The 22,458-nt window shown below is 39.3% G+C and overlaps 1 protein-coding gene across 2 annotated transcripts in view; it reads right to left on the reverse strand.

Moving 5' to 3' along the window:
* Positions 1-4,423: 4,423 nt before the first annotated feature.
* Positions 4,424-22,458, reverse strand: part of gfra4a (GDNF family receptor alpha 4a) — a 105,681-nt gene continuing 87,646 nt past the window's right edge. For both annotated transcript variants that reach the window (XM_073483997.1, XM_073483996.1), the window contains exons 7-8: positions 8,634-8,803; positions 4,424-4,628 (exon numbers count right to left, since the gene is read on the reverse strand). In XM_073483997.1, the coding sequence (XP_073340098.1) occupies positions 4,482-4,628; positions 8,634-8,803 (317 nt within the window). In that variant the 3' untranslated portion in view covers positions 4,424-4,481. The remainder of the gene's footprint in view (positions 4,629-8,633; positions 8,804-22,458) is intronic.

Genomic DNA, 22,458 nt, shown 5'->3' on the forward strand with positions numbered 1-22,458 from the left:
AGACCAGAAAATTCTAGACAGGTGAGAAAAAAAAGTGCTTCCCGTCTGCACAAGAAAACCGGTCAGAAGTCACCTCCATTTACAGTGTCGTCTTTATTTGCAGGAAGTGACACATGTCACATCAGAGATTCTGCCGGCGCAGGCGAGCAGGGAGCAGGCAGGTCGGTCACCTCACGGCAGCAGAGCACATGAAGCGACGCCCGCTGACTGATAAATCACAGGACCAATCAGAACCCGGGGATAGAGCTTATCTGGTGTCACATCATGAAAAGAGACAAGAGGCTTGATGGAAACCACAGAAAACACTCAGATCACCAGGAGAACACATAACTGCAGTGTTGGACATTTTCTTATTCGATCATTTAAAGGATCAGGTCACCAAAATCACAAAAACATATTTCTCACATACATCTCTTGGTAATTATGGAGGGGCATGTGAAGATGGTATTTTTTCTGGTCATCTATTTTCTAAGTCTGATCTAAATAGTTTTCTCTCCTGTGTTGGATGACTTGAGAACTGGTTTTCTGTGAAAACACACCGGAAAAAAAATCATGAGAATGGTTTTGGGTTTCATGTGTGAAACCAGAGTGCTAAAATATGTTTTTCAGCATATTTTTTTGTCTCCTGAAACTGAGTGAGTGAGTGAAAAAAAAGAAAAAAAAGAGAGAACATTTTGTTTTACTTTTTTTGACAGAGGAAAACATTTTTTTTCATGTGTGAAACATTTTTTGCCATGAAAAATGTAAGAGGTGATTTTTTTCCAAAGATTCTCAGGAATTATTTTTCCAAAGATTCTCAGGAATTATTTTTCCAAAAATTCTCAGGAATTATTTTTCCAAAGATTCTCAGGAATTTTCCATTTGCGAAACTGAGTGAAAAAACGTTTATTTTTTTCCTAATGAAAAAACATTTTCAGGAGATAAAAGAGAAAGTTTTGCAAGAATAATCTTTCGAAGTGTTTTACATTTTACTGACAATGTATCTTACAATCAGAGGAGATTTTTATTTTTTCTCCTGGGAAATTTTTTCAGGAGAATCTTTTTTTGTTTTTGGAGATTTTTGGAAAAGAAATTATTGGACATTTTTGGAAAAAAAATTCTGGGAATTTTTTGGAAAAAAAATTCTGGGAATTTTTTGGGAAAAAAAATTCTGGGAATTTTTTGGAAAAAAAATTCTAGGACATTTTTGGAAAAAAATTCTGGGAATTTTTGGGAAAAAAATTCTAGGACATTTTTGGAAAAAAAATTCTGGGAATTTTCGGGAAAAAAAAATTTCGGGAAAAAAATTCTGGGAAATTTTTGGAAAAAAAATTCTGGGAATTTTTTGGAAAAAAAATTCTGGGAAATTTTTGGAAAAAGAATTCTAGGAATTTTTTTGAAAAAAGAAAAAAAAATCCTGAGAATTTGCATTTGCGAAACTGAGTGAAATTTTTTTTTCAGGAGATAAAAGAGGAAGTTTTGCAAGATTAACCTTTCGAAGTGAGAGAGATTTTTAGTTTTTCTCCTGGGAATTTTTTCAGGAGAATCTTTTTCATGAGTGAAACATTTTTTCCCCCCAAAAAAATTCGCGGGGAATTTTTTTCCCCAAAAGTTCTCAGGAAATTTGTTTTACAAAATTCTCCGGACATTTTTTTCCAGGAGAAAATAAAATAAAAAAAATCATATAAAAAATTAATGTTTCTTACATGTTTTTCATCAGAAACTGACGACACTGAGAACTGAGATTTTTTTATATGTATGAAACTGCAAAATCCAGCAATTTTTTTTTTTTTACACAGATGGAAAAAATATTAAGGAACTTAAAGATTATCATGGCATTTTTTCAAGTCATAAACACAGTTGAGAAAACAATTTAGATCAGACTTAGAAAATGAATCCCCAGGGAAAAAAACAAAACCTTTCTCTTGCCCCTCAGGGCTTCCGTAGTAATCTATCAAGCCATGCAGAGAATTTTGATTTTATGTGCCCAGGATTGGAGACATCTACAAGTTGAACTTCTGCTGCCACCCCGAAAAAGTCTCTCCATCAGCAATGTCCCCGTTAGTCTGCACAGTGGACAGATTTTGTAGGGGCTATTTCTGCTATATATAAATAATGTAATGTTAAGGAGTCATTACACCTATTCACACGTATGTAAAATTGCAGGAAAATAGTAGTTACGAGGGAAAACATGCAGCATTTAGATGAGCTTTTAAACAAAAGATTCATGTGATCGTAGAGAAAATGACACCTTGTTTCTCATTAATCAAGTGATGCTCTCAAAGTGATGTCTGTTGTACATATTTAACAGAAGCTTCAGAGTTTTGGTATTAAAAGTAACATCACTAGAATGCAGCACAAAGAAGAATTTCGGTTATCTTTATTGTATTTGGATGGCAGCAGCAGCAGATCGACATCTCTTAACCTGGACAAAAATGTCTGCATGACCGGGTCCAACGCTGATTAAAAAAGTTGGGACACTGTGTAAAACGTAAATTAAAACAAAATGCAATCAATTGCAAACTGACGAGTTTAACGAAGCGTTCCCGAGCCTACAAATGAGCCTTTTCGAAGATGCCCCTGTCATACCCAGGTGTTAATGTAACAGGTGTTTATGGTGCATTCAACCACTTTCTCAGTCTCCTGTTGCTCCCGTCTAAGTGTATACAAAAATCATGAAACTGATGGTGTAAAACTTTAAATGTACTGTCTTCGTTGTGTTTTCAATTGAGTATATGTAAAAAAGGATTAGCAAAAGATCATATTCTGTTTTTATTATTTCACACAACATCCCAACTTTTTTTGGATTCTGGGTTGTAAGTGAGAAAATGTTTGTGACTCACATGACATTTGTGTTACGTTATTTTTAGGTCTTTACAACCCTGCTAAAAACCATTCGGGCTCTTTATTCCAAAACCACACGGGCATCAATGAGGAAGAATAACAGTTTTTTTTTTCCCTCCCTGTAGAACTTGGCAGGCAGATCCCAACAAATCGTGTGCTGTTACGACAATATTATGAGCTTATACTGTAAGCGTTTTTAGGTCCAACTTGAACTAGAGTGTGTCTGGTTCGTCGTGTCGTTTAATAATGCAATAAAACAAATGGGTGTTTCTTCAGGTAACTCAATGGCAGTGCTGAAGATGAAACATGACCCGGCACGGCCTCTCGGGCTCAACACTTTTTCACAGACATGTCCGCTCCGCAAAGCAGAGCTGTGCTTTCACAGTACATGTTGTAGATCCTCTGGTGTCCAACTTGAGAGTGAAGAGTCCCAGCAGGTAGCGGGCCAACACGGGTCACCACCTTCATCTCAAGAGTCCCTCAAAAGACAGATGCATCTCTTCATGCATCAAAACCCGCCCCGTCTGTTTTCCACCTCCTCCTCCCGTTACGGCAAAGCATGATTGGTCACAAACTCGTCTATAGTTTCTGTTTTCTCTGCCGCAAAGTCCACATACATTTAAAAAATATAAACTTGTTTCCACCTCGTGCTGCTTCACCACAACCACATGATATTTTTATACATTTCTGAAGAGGAACAACCCCGATGGCTTTCACACTTAAAGCTGAACAAATGAATCATGAAGAGTCCCCTTCCAAAGTGACATCTACTCATACAAAATGATTTATAGCTTTAAAATCAAAAACACGTTAAAGGTTAATAAGTAATGTAGGTCCTTGTTTGTCAAAATAAAACACTTTCACAGCCTTACAGAGGTCTTCTTAATCTTGGTAATTGAAATGTAAAGTTTTTCTTTATTTTTGGAAACTTCATCCTGCCACTTAAAACACAACAAACAGTCAAAGAATTCCTTCGTGATTCGATTATAACGTGTGCTTCCGTCTAACTAAATCAAAAAATGTGGCGTTAGCTGAATGATCAGAGCGCTGCATGTCGACAAACACACACACATCCACCTTTAAATCTCGTGTAACACTTCATCACAGGCTCATCTGAGAGAAAAGTCTTAACACTTACACTTAATATTTTCTTTTACATCAAGGAATGTTCAGGGACAAAAAAAAAACATTTTTTTAATTTTGTTTTATATATATATATTTTTTTTAGAGTTTTCCAGCACTGCTTCATCAGTGTCTGTTCGCTGTACACCTTCTGAACCCACAGGCCCCTTTCACTTATTTTTCGGATGAGCAAAGTCTGCGTGTGTGTCGTGTAACAGTTTGTGTTTGAAGCAATAAATGAGGTGTGTACTTCCTGGTTCCCCCCCCCCCCCCTCCCGTGGTGCAGTAGCTGCACCCTCTCCGGCGGTCTTTCTCAAGGGTTTGGGCTGCACAACACATCTGCTCTGAGTCATGATTCACAAAAAAGAGATAAAGTGTGATTTTTGTGACAGAGAAGGAGAGGGGAGTCGACCCTTTCCCCCCCCACCGTCGTTTGACACATAGAAATGGCTCTTTCTCTCTCTCTCTTTCTCACACCCACCCTCCCCCCCCTTGGTCTGGAGTTTTGTCCTTGGAGGCCAGGTGAGCAAGGCCTCTTATTGGTCGGAGAGCAGCAGCAGGAGCAGCCAACCGAGGCCCAGCAGCAGGGAGAGGCGGACGGGCTCGGCTCCGCGGTCCGACAGGCCCGGAGAGGGAAGAGTGGAGTCTCCCTCGTCGCCCCACAATCTGTCATTCTCGTTTACCTGAAAGAAAACATATTCAATTAGCCAACCGTTTTTCTTTATTTGAGTAGAAAAATAAACTCCTCTACCACAACAGGACACATCTTTTCGGCTCAAGCAGCAGAACAAAAAAAACTGATCCCAGAAGAGACATTTTTACGAGCTAGCATACGGATATAATGGCCAAATGTTCCACATCCACAGCTAAGTGATGGTGAGGACATTGCCACTTATCAGCCAGACGCAATTTCACAGCCAGAGATGCTTTTTCGCTGCAAACATATTCAGCATAAACTCTACAATCAGACGAGCTCCATATCCAGATTATTCTCTTCATAGCTCTCCAGCCTCCATCAGATGTCGATTGGACTCATTTCTTTTTTGTTTGCTTTGCCCCTCAACCCCTCCTGTCTGTCTCTGGGGTTTACAGAAAGAAACATATCTGACTATAAAAAGTAAAAAACATAATCCTTCACACTGTCAGTCACTTGTACTCAGTTGTTCACAATCTAAGATGCCTTTTCTCTTAATGTAGACTATAATGTGACCCGCACCTGTGCACAAAGAATGGGTGGAGCATTGTTTTAAGAATTATTTGAAACACTCCTGATGAAACGTCAGGAGTGTTGACACATTTGGGGAAGCTGAGCAAGAGCAGTGTGCAGAAGAGTTATTCTACGCTGCGTACCTGCATCTGAGGTAGTTGCATGTGCCAATATCTACTTTGAATTAAAAAAAAGAAGAAAAAAAATTAAGGAGAATTTTTTTTTTTCTTCCATGTGAGCACGTTTTTAGCTTTTCTAGAAGAAATTTTTGAAAACTGAAACGGAGAAGAAAAAAAATTTGCCAGGAGATTTTTGTTTTTGTTTTGGTAAGGCTAGTTTTTCAAAGTGCGTAACTGTCGAGCTGCGTTGCGCAAAACCTGGCCTCATCCCTTCAGTCATAAACATGATCTGAGGAACGTCGTTGTGTGCATGGACAAATTAAAACTACCCTGGAAGAAAAGGCTAAATGTTTTTAGTCCTATTAAGAACGTGGGGTAGTGATGCACTTCAGCCTCTGGAGGTCAGAATGAGTATTACGAAAACAAACACTTGAAATACAAAATGAGCCTTAAAAAAAATAAATAAAAAAAAAATGTTTTTTTTCTCATGTGTGGAACGGAGTGATTTTTTTGTTTTTGTAGAAGAAAGCTTTGAAAACTGAAACGGAGTGGGAAAAAAATTTTTAGCAGGAGAAATTTGAGCCTTACAAAAAAAAAGAAAGAAAAGAAATTTCTCCTGCCTTTCTAAAAATGTCTTTCGCTTGTGTTAATCACAGACCTTAATTCAGAGATTTAACCAAATTCAAAAACTCCACTGACTTAAAGATCAAAAATGCTAACTCATATCTGGGTTTAAGGACTCATTCCTGCAGCACTTTACTGGCAGTTAAAGTTCATTGAAATATGTACTAATAAAGGAACATTTGTAAGAATAAAGTTGTTTTTGACCCTCCATACAAAATTAGCAACTAATTGCAACAGAGAAGAGTTTTAGTGTAAACTGTAAGTCAGTCACCATCCTGCTACTGAGGACGAGTCCGGTCTGACTGAAATGCACAGTGACATCTCCAGCATTAATTTAATTTTTGTTGAATTATCAGTGACAGTTATTTAAATGTGACAGGATGGTGGTCGAATATGTCTGATGATGTGACTCCGGGGCAGCTGTCCAGGGCTCATTTACCGGATTAATTAACTCTGACTGGTGTCGACTTGGCGACACTTCATTTGATCCTGAGTTGATACTCGACTATCAGGTGTCACTTCACTGTTTACTTTGTGTCTGTGCCGTAATATGAAGTCTGACACAGTCAGAAGATGATACAGACTGTTGAAACAATCGCTGCGTGGGATGAGGGGCTTCAGAGGACCTGAGGCGTGAATATGTAATCAGGGCTTTCGGCCCTTTTCTTCCACTTTCCCTCTGGAAATAAGAAAGTGGCCTACTTGTACATTTAGCTTGTGAAGTTTATTTATATCTGTTGGCGGATTGTCAATTACAGCATATTTTTTCCCCACTAGGAGCCAGATGCATGGAACAAATTTCCTTTGCCTGCAGTGAATTGTATTATTTATGATTCACTCCTCATTATTTAAATGGAGATAGTGTGTGTGTATGTTTAATGGAAAACAGGCTGTCCACATTAAAATTGATGTTCAACAGAGTTTAATAGTTGTTTATTTTACGGCTTCATTGTATGGCCTACATTAATGATGTTTACACAAGCTGTTTATACTGTCGATGAAGCAGTTATGAATATGAGACAGTTTCTAGTGTCTGATACGTTCACGCTGATTGTGCTCAGCTAGAGATGTGTGATAACTGAAGCACCCAAAGACCCCTGACCCTCCAGCACTACGGAAACTTTAATAATTATTCCACTACTTAATAATGTACACAGATATGTTTACTTTTGATGGCATGTTTAAGTATATCCCTATATGCAGTAAATTAGTCGGTTATTCCATTATTTATATGGAACTATGTCATCCGAAGCTTTTTCCTCCCTACTCATCCCAAATGTTGTTTAAAACCATCAATATCATGAGCTTATATAATGCACATTTGTTTACATCATTTTGCGCAGCTTGTTTTAATTGTCTCCACTCTTTTTGTTCTCATTATGTTGTTTGTTTTATGCTCTCCTTTGCATGCTGAATCCTTTTTAATGCAGCAGAGATGTAATGATCCCACTGGGATCAATAAAGTTACATCCAATCTTAAAGCTTCAAGGCCCTTCCTTCATTCACTCACTACAATTCTCTACATGATAAACACTCGATAGGTTAGTCTATAGTAGAGCGGCTGAGCCCGACTGATGTATCGACTTTAACATCCAATACTAGCTTGTCACAGTGTGTTAACACAAATTTTAGCTTATTGTGGCTCATACAGAGACGCACATATCTTCATCTCAGCTTTCTGATCACCAATTTGAGGCGTCATTGCCAAAAAACTGCAGTTTGTATCAAGTGTTTGTGTACAAAAGGATAATATAAGCTAATAAAAGGTATTGCTGTCCAATTATAATTAACTCATAAATCCCGTATTGGCCGATCTCTAATGAGAAACATGACATTTAGGAAACTTGTAGATCATTATATCTTGTCCTGATTGATTTTTATATTAGCAGCAAGGTGAAGCAGTGCATCTCAATTTCTTAAATATTTCTGCATTCTGGTTGAAGATTTCAGGTTGACTGTTTACATGGGACAGCATTAACAGGGCTGTGGCACTTATTCTTGATCTACAGTGGCTTAGATTGCTGCTTTGGACAAGAGCATCGAGTGCATACCTCTGCCAAGGCCCAACGGTCCTCTTTAACTCAATCAAACCTAATCCAATATCATATTTGTTACCATATAGCGGCAGAAAAGACTACTCAATATATAAAAAATATTTAAATCTAAATCTATCACTAGATCTGGATATTTAATCGCATCTATTTGTGCGCAATCATTGGTACCATCCACCTAAAAATGGCAGATTTTTTTCACCAGAGATTGATAACATTATTTCCTGAAAATTTAACAAAAATGATTAAAATAGAGAAAAAATTCCTAGACTGGTCAATCCTGGGTCCAGTACCATCCTCCATCCAGCATTTGTGGAATTTGTTCAGTAGTTTTTGTGTAATCCTCCTGACAAACAAACGGACCGGGTGAAAACATCCTCCTCAGAGGAGGTAATTAAATCACGGCCGACATCTTACACCTAGAATTTGGACACTTGGATAAGCTGGTGTAAAGTGAACCGGGCACAGCTTCGTCTCTCTCCATCTCGGTTTTTGTGTGACTGACGCTGTCTGAATTATGCAGATAATGTAAATCCCACCCGTCTGCTGCTCCCCCCGCAGGATAAAACAAACACCCCGAGTTATCAGCAGTAGTGCGACCCAATTCTGAGTGAGGCCGTCTCCATTAGTGCCTCTCTGTTTGGAAAAGGTTGTACATAACATTTTCATTCTTCCATCTCGTCTCACCTGAGTAGGTATCTGTGCTCTCAAGATGTTCTGCTCTGTTTCCATGGAGACTCCCGGTGCAGTAGTTGCCAAGTGTGGGCTCTGGTTGTCTGTGGCTGGACTGGGCATCCCGGGCTGGCTGGCGCCCGTTTTCACATCTGATCCGTTCCCGAAGGCCTGGATGGCATTTTCTGGAACACAAGAGCAGCAGGGACAAGGTGTTTTAGGGATAAATGGAAATAACTTCACACCAACTTTTACATCAGCATCACCTCTGGTTGCCATTTTTTCAAATGCTGTTATCTCAAGACCACGAGTCAATTATTTTGTTATCTCTACATAATCAACCCGTTATCATGAAGAAAAAAAAAGCTTGTGTCCTCCAATTACATATAATGTTTATCAGGGATCAGGAGTGCTGTGTCAGCATATATAGATGGCTGCTTGACAACTCTATCAGCTGATTAAAGCTGGAAATGTCACATCAAGATGTCCCAATTACTGATCAATGCATCAGACTGTTTTTAATCTTTTTATATGCATACTCTTACATGAGATTATGCTACTAAAACATGCCTCAATATGGGAAGTTTCTTTCCCACTTCCCCTACACCAATGAGACGTCTAATTTGACCATGCAAATGAGTTTTTTTTCTGGTGATCCTTTCACACTGTCCACACTGTTTTATCTCCTGTGTTTATGACTTGAGAACTTGTAAAACATGTAAAAATAAATAAAAAATAATAAAAAATAAAAAACCTGCAGAATTTAAAAAAATGAAAAAAAAAATTCATGCGTGAAAGAATTTTTTTTCAAGACAATTTTTTATTTCATGCGTGAAACCAAGTGAGGCTCAGCCTCTTGTGGTCGATGAGTTTTACTGAGCCTTGCAAAAATGATAATAAAAAAAATATATAATTCCTGTGAAAACTTTATTTTTCACACATGAAAAAAACAAAAACAAACTCGATTTCACCTGAAAATTTTTTTTCTCCTAAATTTTAGAAAAAGAAAAAAAAAAATACAAAATTGTCTTCTAAATTTTAGAGAAAAAAAACCCTAAATTAAAAAAATAAAATGAAATAAAAAATTCTCCTAAATTTGAGGGGGAAAAAAATCCTAAACTTTAGGAAAAAAAAATTTTTTTTTTGCACATTTTCACAGATGCAAATAATAATAAATAAATAAAATAAAATTAAGGATAATCAAGAAACACATTTTATTTCCTACCAGAGAAAACTTTTCTCACCAGAAAAATAAAATCTTCACCTGCGTCTCAGGCCTATCCCCTGCAATAATTACCCAATATCGTGCATGCCTTCGTATGAATTCACTAATGAAAACATTCTTACAACAAATGCTGAGAGTTCATAGAAAGTTTATATGATTTGCCTTGGAAGTCCCTCGCCCGCCCCACAGAGCCGTGTGTGTTTATCAAGGTCCACTAATCTTATGAAGTTGTTTTCTCTTGATAAATTATCTTATTGTCCTGAGAAATCTGCCGTTTGTTTTCTCAAGATAAATCAATCAGTTATCACAAGAAAAGCAAGCTTCATTGTCTGGAAATAACAACATAATTAAGTCATGAGCTTGATGATGATAATGGCATTAAAAATACTGCAAGCACGGCCATTTCTCAGCTTCCATATGGCAGCCTTGAACACAGCACAAACCACCTCCTACTGAACACACCCACTTGTACACAATGCTGCAGTGGCTGAGGAAGACACAAGACCACAGCAGATCAGAAATACACTGAAAATGTTAAAGTTGGAAAAAAATATGAAAACCAAGTGTATGTGTTAGAAGCAGATCATTATATGACTTGAATCTTTGAGTGGCGTTTTAGTAAAGAGTGAATTTAAGCTCCCCCTCGATAAACAGTTATGCAGTGTATACCGCCTAGGGCTTTTATTGTGAAATGTACAAAAACAAAGAGTCTGTCTGTCTGTATGCGCTGCAGTTGTGAGTGGAATAACTTTGCCGTCTTGAGACTAGGGAGTCTTGTATCATTATTTTACAATCTTCGTAAGTATAGACGCAACATATAACCCTCGGCTACAGTATTTATTTACATAAAAATGTAGTTTTTGTTTAGTTTTCTACGAAGCCTGCCTAAAACATATGTGGACGTTCAACTTCCTTCACGTTGGTGCTGCGGCTGCACCTGATATACCAGCCCATATCAGCCACCACTTCTAGTTTCCTTTTGCCCTCCCATCCCTCCAAGGCTCTTTGTAATGTGATTGGTCACTGATCACATCTAATGACAATGTGGTCATGGCAGGGTGAGTCTTCAGGTGACTGAAAGAGTGAGTGTCTTTGGTCTAAAACCTTATTTTCTAACTGTTAGCCAATATCAACAAGTGGTAATGAGGCAGACCAAAGGGACGACATGGTTTGATTTATCCATTCACCTAAAAATGAAAGTGAAAGCACGTACTCTTCTCTGTTCACAGGTAGTGATGCATCAGGAGTTCAAGAGAAAAATACGCTCCCTGAAACAGCAGCGACGGCTCAGCCATTCACAGAAAGCAGATTTGTGAATAATGGAAGCTCAGATTTTTTTGCAATTTTATACATCTCGTTGCTTTTCTGGGCCACTATTGTAAGACGCCGCCTAAAGTGAGCAACATATGTTATTCATACGCCTGGGGGGACAAGTTTAAATATGTCATACGGCAAAAAAGTACTGCAGTCCTTGACACTACTGTCTGCCATTACACGAGAGAGAAAGGAGTGCTGTGTGGGCAGGTATTCACTTTCCTGTCTATTAAATGTAAATGTACAGTTAGAGAGCCTGTTTGGGCGAATAGCAGAGCGCCTCGGTCAGTGGCAGATTGAAGGTTTGGTTTTAATTACAGAAATCTCAGAGGCAAGAGCTGCAAGACAGATATAATGCAAGTTCACTGAAAGGAAAAAAAAGAGGAACTCTGGTAATATAATATAAAACATTAATGAATAATGAACAGCTGTGAGTTATTTCCTTTGAATCCATTCTCAGTCAGCAGGCTCGCTGACTGGCTTACCTAAATAGCTGTAGGGTAGCATGAAAAGACAGAGGTGAACATTTCCCAGACACTGAGTCGATTTGACTCGCTTCTGACCTTCCTGCTGGTTTTTCAACACGAAGGCTGCATGCAAATTCAGCCTTCGCCCATTCACTATTCATTTCTGTACAAGGAGAATTATATGTAAATATAATAACGTGTTGTTGTCAAAGGAATGTAGAAATGGAGGAGATTTTATAGGTCATAAGTAATATTCACACACACCGTTATCAGCCCTTTCTACTGTTGTGTTGTGTTGTCTACTGTGTGTGAGTCAGTGTCAGCGTGCTGTGAATGAGAAATAATAAACTGCTTGTTAGAGAAGTATGTATAGTAAAGAGATTGACAGTATGTCTAATCATCAGAGAACAGTAGCATGCATGAGGAAAAAATAATAGTGCCCATGCATGAGAGAGAGAATAGTAATAGCTGCATAGTTTGTGAGAAACACAATGACAGAAGTAGTTTGAAATGGTTATGTTGATTTTGGTGCATAAAGCCCCAATAGGCTCATGACTGCCCCCTGTGGCTGGAGGGTAGAAAACGCCCACTGCAGCTATGCTGAGAACTGCAGTCATAGCAGATGTTTTTTTTTTTTTTATCCGAGATAAAAGTTTAAGAGGTTTATCTCAGGAGTTCTTCCTGGTTCTAAAAGTAAAGTCCCATCGATTTGAACCCATAGTCGATGTTACGTGACTCACAGTTGGAGCACTTCAGTGGCTTTGGATTGGCATGAAAATCTCCTGGTTGCATCATTAGTACCAAAAGATTCTGGTTCTTTGATAAAAAGTCCAAAACCCTGTGCGCATGAAAACTTAACGTAGAAGGTGAGCTCAACTCCCAAACATGCATTTTAGGCTGGAGGCATCTAATCACAGAGCCTGTACATTCACCAAGTCTGGTCAATCGCTAAATGGTGGGAAACATAATCACAATCTGCAATCACAATCTTTGTTTGGTTTAACAAGTGAAGGCCTAAATAAAGACTAACTTTTCCTAAACCTTGCTATCGGAGGCACTGCAGTTGAAACAGTACCACATGGGGATTAATGGAATACGAGTATGTTTTTGTATGCGTATATCTAAAGTATGCACTCGGGGGTCGAGATCTACAAGAGGGGCAACTGTGTGCTAAGTGGGTTTACACCTTGAAGAGGCTGTTTGTGCCCCTACGCATAGGTTATTACTCAGCTTGTTTTTTAACATGCACTGTCTATGTTTCTAAGAGTTTCACCATGAAATAGCCATCTGAATAAAGGCTTCTAAACTTTCTGCCAGAGGAGTGACTTGGATCTTTCTCCGTTTGAACCTCTGTGTTCCCTGCCAAAAAGAGCACCTTCATCGCATTTTGTTTGAACTTCTGAGCACTCTGGACTTTTTTTTTTTCTGATGCAACCGAGTATAATTTGTGAGTGTTAGGGGGGTGTAGCGGTGTGGGTGTGAGGGAGCGTACAGGTGAACCTGTGGTAATTAAGTCGTGGAGTTTTTTTAAGAAGTGCAAAGCATTTTGTTAAATGTGCTCAGGACCCCACCAGGAGCTTAGTTTAATGAAAACTGTTGTGTGTGTGTGTGAGCTGACATTTCTGAGAGAAAAATAAAGAAAATGTTTTTTAACCAAAGACTGTAGTTAGTTTTTCTTTTTATTTATGTTTTATTCAAACTACCTGCATGATTTGAAGTTTCTTTATTGCAGCTCTTTTCTTTCTTGACACAAACACATGCTACTTCTACTCTCAATGAATCCTGCATCTTATAATAAAACCCCACTGTCCTTCATCAATCACAAACAACCGAGTAGGCCAACAGTCAGAGAGATAAAGGTCCAGTTTCCTTTGGATTCACAACACCTGTACCTCATGATGGATATATGGTAGCTGTGGAACTGACTGTCACTCAAACCACCAGATACTGGTGGTTTGCATTCAAACCACCAGTATCTGCTGAAAGTCCTCTACACAGGTGAACAATGAAATGATTCATATCAATATGAAACACTAATAATTCATCAATAGAAATGAGTGCACTGATGAGTAAACTGTTACAAAACAAACTGATTGCAAAAAGTCTCATTAAAGGACAAAACGGTTATGTGTTTACACAATTAAGTAATGAAAGAGAATAAAAACGCCACAGAAGTCTGCCCTTGGATGCCTCTATGGTAGATAAAACATGACAAGTGCCCTCTAGGCTGCCCCTCCAGCGGAGAAAACATAATCAAGTGCCCTCTGCTGTGGCCTCATTTACAAGAAAAAGTGAAAGTCCCTATAAGCTGCCATCAAATGGAGAAAACATTGTTAAGTGCCCTGCAAGGTTCCCTTATAGCAGAGAAAACTTAATCAAGTGCCGTCTGTGGTCTGTGCTGGCAAAATCTGCAAGAAAAGGTGACAAAGTGCCCTCTAGAGTGCTCTTCCAGTGGAGAAAACATAATAAAGGACACTCTAGGGTTCCCAAGAGTGGAGAAAGCAGGATAAAGTGCCCTCTAGGGTTCCTTTCCAGCGGAGAAAACATAGCAAAGTGCCCTCTGCTGTGGCCCACTTGGCAAGAAAACGTAGTGAAACTCCCTCTAAGCTGCCCTTCAAGTGGAGAAAACATGATGAAGTACCCTCTTCGGTGGCCCACTGTGCAAGAAAAAACAACAGTCACATAACAGAACTATTTTGATCTTAACCAGGGTTTGGGGCTGCTTCAAATGCAGGACGACTTCCTGTGTGCCGGTGCCACACCACATGCAGCTGATGCCCTTTTTTGTTGGGAGGGTAGTTGCTGTTTGGATTGGAACAAAACAGCTCACTGATTTGTTCTTGCTGCTGCTGTTGTCACCCTCTGTTAACCCTGCCGCTGTCACCCCCCAAGATCTCTTCTGACAACGGAGGCCCCTCGCTGTGCACAGTTCCTCGGTTATTGACAGCACGATAAAAGAAATGCATACATTAGTGGCACTTAAGAAAACAGTTTACTCAGTGTCAATGAATGTGGTCATGGGCGATAAATACTGAGTTCAGCCTACGTAGAAAAAGTGAAGTGGTGACTTAACACACGAACACTGTGAGGGCAACAGCAGTTCAACAGCTGAGTGAAGTTATATGGATTTTGATTTGCCACCCAGCAAGAGCAGTGAACAGTTATGTTCAACAAAAGCCCCAAAACTACAGTTATGTCATCTCCTTCTGCTGCCACCTTCGACATTTTGTGAAAAGACGACCTCTTTTCTTCTGTCAGTTAAAAACATACACATACTTACAATACGTGTTCGGAGAGGAGGAAAAAGTTGAGTTGAGTTGTGAGTTTAACACAATAAATCTTATCGGAGCTATAAATAATAAATCATCCATCTTTGCCCACTTCATCTGAGCCTTTTTTACCCTCAGGGGTGCATAAACTACAGGTTATTAACTCATTTTTAAATTTTTAGGACAAAATCTGCTCACATTGATGTCAGTTTTATCTATCAGTGATAATATTGTTAAAAAAATTAACATTTAGAGGCTACAGAGCTAGCTAATGTATTTCAATGTTGTGTTTTCAGCTTGTTCTGCTGTTAAAGTTAAAGTTTTAATGCAAGTATCACTACTCAAATTGCATATGCCAAAAAAAAAAATTAACTTCAGGGAACAGGTTCAATCTCTTGCTGCCAAGTATTCACAGTATACGTTCTTGTCCTGGGATGTTAGCATGCGTATTCACACAAGCTCGCTAGAATTTATTCACCGCTGTTAAGTTGTTGGAACAGTTGCATGATTACAGTGATGACTAGAGGAAGGCAAATCTTTAGAGATCTTTCTCCCTCTTTCACAGGCGTTAAAAAGGAACAGATGTTCAAGTTTGGGTGTAATTCAATTAAATAAACAGATGCTTTGGATGTTTCTGGTTTGAATCCTCACCTGACTGAAACAGATAATGTTTAACGCCTTTTGCTGTCAGAGCTGAAAACAAGCGATTCGGTGAGTGTGAGATACAAGCGAACAAGCTGTGATTCTCTGGATGGACAAATACTTCTTTTACTTTTTAACTCTTGACACAGAAAAAGTGAGATGGTGTAGAAAAAGTAATACAAATGTTAACTTCCCAAAGTTGAAAAGCGACATTGGACTCTTCACTCCCTAAAAGTGAGTCAGTTTAGTTTTTTCCATATTTCAGTTGTCTGTAATGGTCTGATTTGATGCTCATGGTGAATAGAAAATGGACCACTTGCAGTAAGTAGGCTGTGACTGAAGGGCATATTATAGTATGTACATTCTGTACTATATATAATTTACAGTCTGGTGGATTTATACGGTCTTGTGCACCCCAAAGGACGTCCAATTACATCAGGTTCTCGGCTTTTCCACAACCAGAATGACTTATCATCATATAATGAATTGATATTCTATAAGCATTCATTTTAATTCAGCTAATGGGCTACTCTGCAGCAATTACGTTTGCATGAAAGTCACTTCAATTAAAATATGCTCAAATGAAGACATGAATGAGAGATTCATCAATTAATATACCGCAGCTTATACTGTAAGATGGATGATGGTGCTCAGAAAATGAAAATCACGCCATTATTCCATCTGTTTCCAGCAAAAAACCCTTCGATTCCTGAAGCGACTCGCTGGTTATTAGGGATGGGATTTCAAAGGCTTCAGTGGAGTATCGGGGTGTGACACACAAACATAGATTTCTCACAGGACCTGAACAAATTGATCCATCCTCCTGAGGTGGGTTACCTTTGCAAACACAATTCTGCAGCAATCAATGCAGAGCCTTGACTCGACTCCCTCCACTGGTGCAACGCTGAGCATCAACTACTAGACAGAGATGGAGGTGGTGGATGGGTAACCTGCACAGTCATTGCCAGCTTTGCAGCTAATTAGGGAATCTGCAAGTTGCAACACATCAGCAACGAGTCAATAGTGAGGGAAACAGATTGAAGCCGGCTGACGGTGTGTATACATCAGCACCTCGCAGGAAAGGCTGTGGACCAGCTAATGGTGCTGTGGGCCATTAGCGTCGGTAGGACAGGTGGGAAAGTGTGCCGCAGCACTCAAAGAGTGCAGTTAGCGCTCGGCAGCGTGCAGCGATCCCCTGGCAGGCTGACGGATGAGAGAAGCGAGGGGTGCAACTCCAGCTGCTCGCCACCGTGCCTCACCACCCGCCGTCACGCAGAGATGAAGTGCCAATTGATATCTTCACTGGTAAGCTGTTGTGACAGTTCCTTTGTAAATGTTTGGACACGGCTGTTTAAGCACCGCCATCTCGCATCTCTTTGACTTTTAAGTTTCTCCCAGAGGGCTTTTTCTTTTTACCGACTTCATAGGTTCCCTCGAGCCACACTGCAGAGCACATCCTGTGCACCATCCCCATTCCTGTCCCCAACCTTCCTGACATACTGCTGGTTACCTTCACTCTTTTTTCTTGCTACGCTACCAATTTAACTTGCAGAAAAATTAAAATAATTGCAGACATAAATGAGCTTCACCTCCATCTGTCCTCTCATTTTTTTCCCTGACACACTCAGCTTTCAGCGAACGAAGAAGTCCAGAGCTGCTGTTCTGCATAGTGATGTGGTTATTATCGCAGTGATGAGGAGGTAAGGTAGGGTGACAGCTGTTTTTTAAACTTGAGCACGCTGACTCCATAGAGTCCAGCAGTTTTTCCCCTTCCCCTATCTGCAAACGACTGTCTTCTTCCCTGCCACTATTCTCTCTGTCCACCTCATTAGTTCGGAGGCAGGAAACCAAATTATGTTCAATTACAAAGTCATCAAAGGCCATCTGAAGTCCTGTCTCAGCAAGCCGGCACCGGCACAACAGCACAGGGGGGCCCTGTGCACAAAATAATGCTGAATTTGGTGGCAAAAAGATGTAAACACCAAAAGAGACCAGGAGGATTTATTTAATTGACGATCATGTGGCCCACTTGTGAAACACGACCATTACCGAAAGACGGGAGAGTCTTTTTGGCTCGTGTCAAAATGAATAACATTTCACTCTCTGTTCGCTGTGATTACATGAGGAGCATGGGGGAAAGACAAACATTCAGGAGCTCTCCCAGGGCGGATTCATTTTCCCAATTATTGGCTCGAATCCAAACCCTCTTTGCCAAATCATTACGCACACTTTCTCCTCAAAATAGAACTGTGGCCTGCCTGAGCCTGGCAAACAACACCGAACTCCAATTGAGATGAGAGCTCGACATGCACCGCTGGTCCATGAATCGCCTTTCCCATTATAAACTTGTTCGTCCTTATTATCACGTACTGTATGCGGCGCTTGGCTTCAGCCATTTGCTCAGGCAGGAGGAGAGGAGCGTTTTTTTTTTTGCTCAGACGGAGGGAAATGAGGCCAGTCAGTCTGAGGTTTGTTTTTCTGGGTCTCTAAGGAGCTTACAGTAAACAGCACACAGGAGCTGCCTTGGCAAGACTGAGTCCTAGCTGCAGGATGCACATGAGGAGTTTCATTGAAAAACAAGACATCCATCAAGCAGTTGAAAAAAACATATGTGGCTACGCTGGGAGGTTTAACTCACGACAGGATAATGTACATTTTATTGCCATCCTGAGTTGGCTAATCAGAGAAAATGAGCATTTTAACAAATGTCATTATCTCATTGAGCGATGCATGTCAGGTAGAGAAAATGGATACAACATGTCATAATTGGTCGGAAAATAGCTTAAAGGCAGGAGGTTTTGTCCCCAGATAAAAACTGTAATTTGCTCTACTAGGTTTCTAAACGTGCACATTTTTCACTGCTGCATTGAGGTCTTTGGTTTGCATGGTGTCATTTTGTTTCATTTTTTTAGCAGAGGTTTTACTTATCAGTCTATTTATGTCCTCCATTTCAATGGCTGCTTTAAGGCAGATTTCTTTTGAACAATAAAGGTTTTGTTATGCTTGAAATGAACAAGGCTTCTGACTACATCTACATGCAGACGAGTTTATGGCAGTGGGCAGCCAGATCCAGATGTTAGTCAAGGGCAGTGATTGAAGAATGAATCTAATGTGCATGTTTTGATGGTGGGAAACCGCAACACCTGGAGAAAACCCATGGAGAAGATGCCAGGTTTTGAACCTTGGACCTTCTTGCTTGGTTATGACTTGACTATTTAATCACTAAAATAATTTACATAATAATTTACAATTATGACAGCAGGGCTTTGGGAACTGTTGTACAAGAATATGTTTGAGTTTGCTGAACAATTTGACTTTGTAAATAGATTTTTCAGCATCTAATTCTTAAAAATGCTGGAGTGTAAGAACAAGAAAATAAGTCAAATGTAGATCTATGTACTTCAACAAACTGCACTTGAATGCACCATTAAGTCCTTGTTGCCGCCCATGCACCCTCCAAAACAAGGCATGGTAGATTTTAGAGATTTTGAGGTAGCTCTTGAATGCACCATTAACTCCCCATAAGCCCTGGTCCAATTAAACCCCTGATTATATATGACATAAGAAAAACAAGTCCTCCAAATTAAAGAACAAAATACATAGTTTCAACTACTTGAAAGGCCTCGAGCTCCGGTTTGTCCCTGGGCACAGTACGGCTGCTGGCCACAGCTCCTCAGGGACGGGTTTAATGCAGAAAACAAGGCTCACTATGTACGATTGTATGTGACAGTAAAGAATCTTCTTCTTTTTCTTCAAAGCATAGAAGCGTTTTCTGATCCGACACCATCATTTGTCTGTGCCTTCCAAAGTCATTACAAAGCACTATTGAAAAATAAGCCAGTTTTATCCTTCAAGCAGCATCCAAAGTGATGCAGGCTTTTCTTATTTAATGTGAGGTGGTGCAACTTTGACTTTCAGGAATCCATTGTTTCGTTTTATGCTGTACTGTGCGTCTCATATTTTGTCATTTAACATCTAAGGAACATATTAGAAATAAGTGTTTCCACTTAAATATGTAACATGTCATCCCTTGGATTTTGTTGTCTGCAATCCATTAAAAAGATAAATAATATCATATGGTTATCGTTCAGTTATGTTTAGAGGAAACATCGTGGTTTTGGTTTGAATGACTACTTTATTAAAGTTAGGGGACCTTTTGTCATCACATCATTAACAGCAGTCTCATGTGTTAAAGTGAGACATTTTGTTGACCCATCTATCAGCTTCATCTCCTCCTTTCTATGCAGACTTGGTCGCTCTACAGTAACTCCATCATGTGACTTCATCCATTGGTCCAGATGGACACAAATCATTTTTCCTTTCCTGCCAAAGAGCTTTTTGTCGCTCCCACGTAAACATATGTCGTCTTTGGCACTTGCTTTTTTTCTTGGGAGGACAATCTCCTAAAAAACATTCAAAACTTCCAGTATTGGCAGCTCAGTTATACTTGATATTGACCTATTCTGTGCTGTTAAGTGGGATCCTTTTTTACAAGTATTCCTAGTCATTGACTTCTGTAATACAAAAGCACTACTGCTCACAGGTAAAAGAGGTTGGTAGGTTGCTGTTTCTGGCAAATCAGGACCTTTTTTGTGAGGGATTGTTGCTCTACTGCTCGGCATCTGCAGCTGCAAGTTTTAATCCCCGACTAACTCATTAAAACCCATAACAGCTCGTCAAGTGGTGATCCCTTTTGCAGAGCACAATTAATACAAGTGATGTACTGTACCAAGAGTTTTGTCACTGGAGGAGTAGATAATGCTTCTAATGAGTTATTTTGAAATTTTTACTCTGTTTGTTTTTCAGGAATCTTAATTTCTTCTCCTCGTGTTTTTTTTTAATCTTCTCTTTTATTGGTGCTACTCCTCCAGATGGAGCTTTTTTAATGCTGTTTTTATGCTAAGACTCGCTGCTTCTCACTGGATTACTACGCTTATTACTGGATTAAACACCAAGCTGGTAAATTTTTAGCTGTGTCTGTTTCTACTTTCATACACGGACATACTTTGCCATTAAAATACCTGTAAATTGTTCTAGACTGGGTTTTGACCAGATATCCGGAAGTGGCTGTGCCTTGTTTCAGTCTGTTGTTTAAATAAATACACAAAAGCTTCCCACTTATGATGGATGTGGTGACACTTTGTAATCTACTTTTTCTTTTTGATTACCTCATGCAGAAGTCTATTTAGTGTCTGTATTTCCAGAATGAAGCGTATCAGAAAAAGCAAAGCCAGAGTCAACTGCTTCCTGGCTTCTGCTCGTTGAATATTAAGCCGAAGCTACACAAACACAAGTGAACTCTGTATTCCTTCAGAGCACTGCCTGCAAATTACATTGGAATTATTCAGCAGTTTAATGTGGGATATAGATAAATATTTTGTTAATGCCGAGACAGAGACAAATATGTAAGGATAAGGAAAGAAGAGTTTAGGGAAGAAGATGTGTTTCATAGAGACTGAACAGCACTATAAATATTTTTGAGTGTATATTTACTTGTTTAAAATAAGATAAGATAATATTAATTTTGGTACTTTATGACAAGACTTAGTTAAATGGCGTTAACAGTGCTGATATTACAAATGAAGGTCCAGTGAGGATTTTGTGGCATCTAGCAGTGAAGTTGCAGATTGTAGCCAACTGAATACCCTTCACCTCACCCTCATCTCCCAAGAATGTGACAGACATGAAAGGCCCTCTGTAGAGCCGGTGTTTAGGGTAAGGGTAGAAACATGGTGGTGCAACATGGCCGACTCTTTGGAAGAGGTCCCGCTCCCTCTGTAGATATGAGAGAGTCTTTCTAAGGTAACGATTCTTAGTTTCAGGTGATTAGACACTAATGAAAACATAATTATGAATATAATTTTCCATTTCAGCCAACAGACCCTCTAGTTACTACACACTGCACCTTTAAATTAGGTATGGTATCGTTAAATTAAAAAATGATGATACTTAAAATAAAACATAAAAAAATTACTTTGGGTGATTACGCCATATTAAAGTTTTTATATGGCATTTATTATTGTTGCTCGGGGACAAAACATTAGGCCAAACTTTGGTAGGGAAAACTATTATAGCTATAGCTATAAAACTTTAATGAGTTGCTTTTAAAATGATGGTACAATGCTGAGGGGAAGTAATATCGTTTGGGGCCATCACAGCTGATGTTGGAAAAGAACCTGGATGAGCTTTTTATGTCCTTTATGTCCCAACAACTGAAGGGTAACTCCACCAATCTTACACATTAAGGTCTTTGGGAAGTACTACTGCATATGAAAAATAAGTAGTATAAAGTCTTTTGTGGCTCCAGAGGAAGCTGCATGTAAATATCATCCGATGATGTCACTCCGTGGTTGCATTGTCGGTAATATAGGCATCAGGTTTTGAAAAGGAAGACAATCTCTCTGGTTCCACTGTATTGATTTTGATTATTTTTTAATTGTCCATGATGTCCAAATTTCAAAACTAGCTGCCTACATTACCCACAATGCAACTACGTCACTGAGTGACATCACTGGAAGCAATTTATCAGATTACATGCAGCTTCCTCTGTAGTCATAAAAGGATTCATACTACTTTTTTTAAGACCTGTAAACACACTTTTAACGTGTAAAATTAGTGGCATCACCCTTTAAAAAGGTCTTGAATATGCCTACTTTCACTCTGAAGCCTTTTTTTTTGTGGTTTATTGGACAACACACAGTTTGAAGAACAGTGTAGGTGTAATCTGTGGGCTGTAATCTCAATCTCTCACTGTGAATTTCACACCTGAGATGCGAGCTAGTCGGGCCAAAATAGACCTGAAGTGTAAAGGTAGTGGAGCAGCGTCCAGTGGACTTTGGCACGTTGCCTGGAACAACAGAGGATCGTTTCTTGGATCCAGAACAAAAATGCAGTCGTGTCCGGCGGACGCAGGTTTAAGATGC

Source organism: Pagrus major, chromosome 16 (genome assembly GCF_040436345.1).
Source record: "Pagrus major chromosome 16, Pma_NU_1.0".
In the NCBI taxonomy this organism is placed as follows: Eukaryota; Metazoa; Chordata; class Actinopteri; order Spariformes; family Sparidae; genus Pagrus; species Pagrus major.